General features: G+C 45.8%; 1 protein-coding gene across 1 annotated transcript in view; it reads left to right on the forward strand.

Moving 5' to 3' along the window:
• Window positions 1-2,428: 2,428 nt before the first annotated feature.
• The window catches only part of LOC126395340 (nuclear receptor subfamily 5 group A member 2-like), a 48,386-nt gene continuing 43,514 nt past the window's right edge, over window positions 2,429-7,300 (forward strand). The window contains exon 1 of the mRNA XM_050052746.1: window positions 2,429-3,064. Coding sequence (XP_049908703.1) covers window positions 2,441-3,064 — 624 coding nt within the window. The 5' untranslated portion in view covers window positions 2,429-2,440. The remainder of the gene's footprint in view (window positions 3,065-7,300) is intronic.

Here is a 7,300-nt window from a genome sequence, read left to right on the forward strand (position 1 = left end):
ACTGCAGCCATCTCTCCTTCTTCCCTCAGCACACCTCTCCCCAGACATCACATCAGTAGCCCCCTCCTCCTCCTCCCCCACCACCTCAACACAACCTCCTCTATACATCACTGTGGACCAGGTCAGAGGACAGCTGAGGAAGCTTCACCCCAGGAAAGCAGCAGGCCCGGACAAGGTGTGTCCCCGACTACTGAAGACCTGCGCTGCTGAACTAAGAGAACCGCTACAATGCATCTTCAATCTTAGCCTGCAGCTAGGGAGAGTGCCCACCCTGGAAGACATCCTGCATCGTTCCAGTTCCTAAGAAGAACCGGCCCAGCGAGCTGAATGACTTCCGATCAGTGGCATTCACTTCACACCTGATGAAGACGTTGGAGCGGCTCTTCCTCAGCCTCCTCAGACCCCAGGTGCAACACGCCCAGGACTGTCTGCAGTTTGCATACTGGGCAGGTGTTGGTGTGGAGTATGCCATCCTCTACCTGCTACTCGCACCCGGATAAGGGAAGCGGCATGGTGAGGATTCTCTTCCTGGACTTCTCGAGCGCCTTTAACACCATCCAGCCCCTTGTGCATCAGGACAAACTGAACAGGATGCGAGTGGACCCCTACCTGGTCACTTGGATCTCCAGCTACCTCACCGACAGGCCACAGTACGTCAGGCTGAGGGACACCACGCCTGACACTGTGATCAGCAGCACCGGAGCACCCCAGGGTATGGTGCTGACCCCTCTTCTCTTCACCCTGTACACCTCAGACTTCTGCTACAACTCTGAGCTGTGTCACATCCAGAAGTTCGCCGATGACACAGCCATCGTTGGATGCATCAGGGACGACAGAGAGGAGGAGTACAGGAGCCTAGTGAGGGACTTTGCTGTCTGGTGCCACACAAACCATCTACAGCTCAACACCTCGAAGACAAAGGAGCTGGTCATTGACTTCGGGAAGTCCAGACCAAGACCACAACCAGTTCTGATCGAGGGAGTTGAGGTGGAGGCTGTGGATTCCTACAGGTACCTCGGGCTGTGGCTGGACAGCAAACTGGACTGGACAACCCCACACCAACCACCTGTACAGGAAGGGACAGAGCAGGCTGTACTTCCTGAGGAGGCTGCGGTCGTTTAACATCTGCAGGAAACTCCTGCGGATGTTTTACCAGTTCGTGGTAACCAGCGTCCTCTTTTACACCATGGTGTGCTGGGGGGCAGCACATCCAAGAAGGACACATCCAGGCTGGACAAACTGATCAGGCGGGCCAGCTCTGTGGTTGGCATGAAGCTGGACTCTCTGGTGACGGTGGCAGAGAAGAGAACACTGGACAAACTGCTGGACATTATGGACGATGCCAGTCACCCTCTGCACACCGTCATCAGCAACCAGAGGAGCCTGTTCAGCCAAAGACTGCTCCTTCCCAAGTACAGGATTAACAGACTGAAAAACTCCTTTGTCCCTCAGGCCATCAGACTGTACAACTCCTCACTCAGGGGGAAGAGGAGTAACAGGAAGACAGAGGACGGAAAGGAGCAGTAGCCAGTAGCCAGTAACCAGTAGCCAGTAGCGAGCAGTAACCAGAAGCCAGTAGCCACAACAATAAGGAATATAGTAAGGAATTACTTATTTATTCTCTGTATATCTTATATCTATATTTTGCATATTTTGCCGCTGCTGGAATCTTAATTTCCCTGAGGGAGTCTTCCCAAGGGATTAATAAAGTTCTATCTAATCTAATCTAATATCTAATTCTACAACTGCTCCATCCAGTCAGTGCTGAGCTACGGCATCACGCTGTGGTATGCCAGCTGCACTGCTGCTGAGAGGAAAGTGCTCCAGAGGGTAATCAACACCGCCCAGAAACTTACTGGATGCCCTCTCCCCTCTCTGGAGGACATTTACAACACCCACTGCCTCAAGAGAGCCCAAAGCATCCTCAAAGACCCTTCCCACCCTGGTCACCGTCTGTTTGAACTGTGACCCTCAGGGAGACGTTACAGGACAATCAAATCAAAAACTAATAGAAAATGGACTAATAAAACAGCTTCTACCCCAGAGCTGTTATCGCACTGAACTATGCACAAACCTGAAATAACTTCTGAATAACCTCTGCTGGCTGGTGCAATAAATCCTGTTGTGCAATATTTATTGTGCAATATCTATCGTGTGTGTGTGTGTGTGAGTGTACAGCTTTACATAGTATAGTTGTATACTAAATAGCATAGGTTTTTTTTTTTTACAGTTTTAAACTTTTTCTTTTGTATTTTTTTTAACTTATATTGTGCCTGTTATTTATCTTTTTTGTTCTCATTTGCTGTTTGTCTTTAGTATCCTTTAAATAGCACTGAATCTGAGAGCTCTACCTCAGTGTCGTTGTACTTGTGCAATGACAATAAAGATATTCTATTCTATTCTATTCTATCAACTATTCTCAGCTGTTCGAGCAGATCGGATGCGAGGTGGCAGAAACAAGTTTGGCCCCATATACAAGTGTGATCGTGCCCTCAAGCTGCAGAGAAAGGCTTTGATTCAAGCTAGTGGATTCAGACTAGACAGCAACCCAGCTCTGGTCTCCTCAACCCACCAGAGGGACTTGACCTTCACTGGTGACCTCCATCCAGCACCCATACTTCACAGCACCCCACTGCCCTCAACACAGAACAGTCATATGAGCTACCAGCCTCCATCACTGCGTTCACTCCTGCCATCCAGCTCACCTGGTGCCACACAGTACCAGTGTACCTCCCTCTCAAATTGGACAATCAGGTCAGAGCACATTTACAACTGTGCAAGTTCACCCGGCTTTACTGCAGGAATCAACTCAGGCAAGATATACTTGAGACCTTTCTCTCCACAAGGCCCCGGAATGCCTCAGCTGGTGATAGAGTTATTGCACTGTGATCCAGATGAGCTACAGCTGCAGACTCAGATCACTGCTCGTCTCCTGCAGGAGCACATGAGCTGGGAGAAACATGGAAACCCTAGCACCTTCAGCCTGATGTGCCTCATGGCTGATCAGATGCTTTTCTCCATTGTGGAGTGGGCTCGCACATCCGTCTTCTTCAAACAACTCAAGGTAAGAAACACAACACTCAGTAATATCAGTAACTGTAAAATGTTAATGTTATTTTGTAGGAGCCATATGACCTGTTTTTTTTCTGTTCTCTGCCATCTGCTTTCTTAATTAGTAGATCAAGACCTCAGGTAAGATGTAGTTAAAATATCCTTAGCCTGGCATGTTTGTGGAAATGCTACAGCACTGATGCTAATATTACCAGCATTGACCTTAAGTGATGTCATGATGTTATCAACAGCTTAAAAGTTAAGCTCAGTCTGAAAGTTAACATTTTAAGCTGACAACTTGATTTTAACTTAGTATTGCAGAGCAGAGCAGCCTCACAAAATGAGCATGGCAAAAGTTTGAGCAAACCTTTTTCACAGTCTTGTGGGACAGAGATACACAATCCTAGTATGAATGAACAAGATCTATCAATAAAAATGGCCACAATCTATCAAAACGTCTTTGCAAAGGGTGAGGCTTAGAAGGAAATAGGCCATAACTCAAGTTTTCTTAAGGCCCTGACACACCAAGCCGACGTCAAAGAACTAGCGGCGACGAAGCCGACTGTTCTGTCGTCTACGTCGCCTCACGTCACCCTGTGTCAGTGCATTTGAACACACTGCACAGACTACATCCGACGGCCAACCAGCACCTAACGTTCTGCGCATACGTGAGAGGATATAACTCGGAAGTCCAAGGAATGCATGAAATATAAACAAAGAAGCTAGCGCTTTCCTAGCATTTTCACGCCACTCTCGCTCGCCACAGATGGTTTCGTGTAGCTGATAAAATGTCTGATAAGTTGCAAATGGCACTGGCATTGTCAGCCCTTGGTCTTTTGCGTGTGGAAGAAGAAAGGAAGACGCGGAGAGGAAAAATAAGGAGAAACCGCATGAAATGGGTGAAATCATGGATACTGCAGCGACAGGCTCAAGGGGCTTTCCCGAACCTGTGTCGAGAGCTGGAAACAAATGAAACCTCCAATTTTAAAAATTTCGCTTGGCTCTTTCCTGTCCAGTTTCACCTGTTGAAGGAACTTGTCAGTCTGATCATCCAGAGGCAGAACACTAATTACCGGGATTGTATGTCCATTGGGGAAACAGCTGATGATTACACTGCGCATCTTGGCAACAGGTATGCAAGCTAAAGGTGTCACTATATTAACAGTATATAGGCTATATATATGTATATATATAGATAGATATGGCAGTCAGTTTGTCTGATATATGTTTGTCTCATACAACTTGCAAATTTTCCGGGATGCACATTTCCCTGATATAAAAACATTTAAGTAAATAAAATCCCTGAAATTGGGTGAGAACGATTGTCAAAATAACATATGCACCTTGCACTTTACATAAGAATACTGCACTTCACAAATAGTAAAATACTTACTTATTACTACTAGAAATATAATGTAGTTGATGATTTACAATTTCAAAATGTGTTTCATCTGTTTACACCAGATATGAATAGTTCTGGATGAACAAATAATTCTTGTTGTGGTACTCCAAGCCCTTTCAGTATCAGTATTTGAAACTGTGGCTGTATTTAATCAGAAACAATTCATTCAAAACTGTCTTTCAATCTTTGTTTGTATGTTCAAATATCTAAAGTCACACACAAGTTGTTGTTGTGAATGCTCTTGACTGTGGAGGTACATAAGTGGTCTGGACAATCTTTTTAGTATGTAAAAACACTACATTATCCTAGCCAGACAGTATTGTGTGACGTCAGTGCATGGAATGGTGGTATTCAAGTCCTTTCAGTAGCAGTACTTGAAATGCTGAAAGTATTTAATCTATAACAATACATACACAACTGGTTTTCAGAGCTTTCTTTGTATGTTCAAATTCGTAAAGCCAGACACAGGGTGTGTAGGACGTTTACTGAACAGGCGTAGACACAAGTGTGACTGTGGAAATGTAAATAATATGGGGTTCCTTTTAGTATGTAAAGACATCACATTAATTAGCCGAGACAAACAGTATTGTGAGACATCAGTGGATGGATTGGTGGTATTTCAAGCCCTTGCAGTAGCAGTACTTGAAACTGTGACTGTATTTAATCCATACAATACATACACAACTGGTTTTCTGTGCTTTCTGTGCAAATAATTCACACTGTCTGTAGTATAGATAACTGAGTTATGTGCTTGTTAATATTTACAGGGGAAAGCTTCAGGAGCCTTTCTTACCAGTTCCGAGTGGGAATATCAACAATTCGGCAATTGGTTCCTGAAACCTGTGCAGCAATCTACCAGGTTTTAACGGGAAATACTTGAAGGTATGTGTGATATGAGGTTTATAGTGCTGTCTGTTAAAGTTATCAGGGGTCTGACATAGCCGATGGATTGCAGGCTCAGTGGAACTTCCCAAACTGCCTAGGTGCTCTGGATGGGAAACACATCAACATTCGCCCCTCACCAGGAACTGGTTCAACATTCTACAACTACAAGCACACATTTTCCATAGTCCTAATGGCACTGGTTGATAGCAAATACAGGTTCCTTTATGTAGATGGTGGTTGCAATGGGCAGATTTCTGATGGCGGAGTGTTTGGTGGATGCACCCTGATATCGGCGCAGTGCCTTTTCAGTGGGGCAAAATATAGGAAATGTGTATGCCTGTCCTGTTTCCTGTAATGGATATTGTAGTGTCTGACTGACAAGAAAACAACTTGGTTGTGTGTTTCAGGTCTATGGCTGTAGTCTAAAAATACACAATAAAGTTATTTTGCATGATACTATCTTGTCTGGAGTTCAATCTATTGAAAGTACACTCTCACAAAGTCATTGAAAGTACACTCTCTCAAAGTGTTTTATTATCAAATGTGCAGGACAATGAAATTCTTATAAATGTAACAGTCAACTGCATAGCACAGCATTAAAAGGAACTATTTACATCTGTTACAACTTTGTTGCCACATCCAACATTACAGATTACTAAACTGTCTGTCAGAAGTTTCTGACGCCAGGCTCTGGTCCACTGAATATTTGAAGAGGCAGTTGTCAACATCGTGCTGGAAATATGGCAGTAAATGTGGGGGAAACTTCCGCATTCTGTACTCAATGTTCTTGCAATAGGCATGGATGGCATCACTGTTCTCTTCCTGAGATGCTAACTTCTCCAGGGTTTGACCAATGGTGCGCATCAAGTTAGATGACTCCTCACTGACGGACTCGTCCAGCATCTTCCTGCTGCGCTTCACCCGAGGCCTCGGAGTGCTTGACTGGCTGGAGGTGCTTGGCAGTGGCTCCTCTCTGGTGGGTGTAGGTGTGGACTCTGCTCCACAGATGATGGACTCCGTTAGGGGAGTGCTGGGTCTTTGTTCAGCCTCAAAGAAGCAGGGCTCCTCTGAGGTGCTGGTCCAGTCTGAGGGTGACTCAGAATCAGCATCAGCTGAAGGTTCCTTATAAAAACAAAAAATAATTTCACAATTGTGGAAGATAACGGGAGAGTGAAACCAAGTTAATGTACGAAAGGATACATATGAAAAGAGGGGTACAAACTAGGGCTGCTCGATAATGGCAAAAATCATAATCACGATTATTTTGGTCAATATTGAGATTAGACCTCATTTAACACGATTACTTTTTGACTCTTATTTTTGCATCCAGACGGTCCTGGTGTTTCCACCGCAGGCTCCACTTCACTCAGCTGCCCGCTGCTTCTTCCCACTTTAACCTAAATAACAACCGGGGCTCGGTTGGATATAAACGGAGAGCCGGGGCTAGCTGGGAAGCTAGCAGAGGCTAACTGGCTGTGCTTCCCTCCGGTCATGCTGCGGCTAATGCCCCGCTAGCCTCACAGCTAGCCCCAGCTCTGAACGGAAAGAGCCAACTGAGAGCCCCACTAGCCTCAGCCGCTGTGAGGCTAGCGGGGCGTTAGCTGCAGCATGACCGGAGGGAAGCACAGCCAGTTAGCCTCCGCTAGCTTCCCAGCTAGCCCCGGAAGCAGCGAGCCCCGGTTGTTATTTAGGTTACAGTGAGATGATGCACCCGGCCCGACTGAAGTGGAGCCTGCGGAGGAAGCACCTGTTAGCCCCAGTTTCACTACAGACAGATTCACTTGCTACAGGGGCAAGGAAATAAAACCAATGATGAGCAGATGTTTGGTCCGATTGGTCCGTGCCTCCGTGCTGACGTATTGCGGTAAGCGAGTTGTGTCATTTCCGGTGTTTCTGTGACAGCGTCTCTGTACTGCTCTGGTGAATTCTGCTAGCCTGTTTTCTCACTACAGTTGCTTTAAC

The sequence above is a fragment of the Epinephelus moara genome, chromosome 9, assembly GCF_006386435.1.
Source record: "Epinephelus moara isolate mb chromosome 9, YSFRI_EMoa_1.0, whole genome shotgun sequence".
In the NCBI taxonomy this organism is placed as follows: Eukaryota; Metazoa; Chordata; class Actinopteri; order Perciformes; family Serranidae; genus Epinephelus; species Epinephelus moara.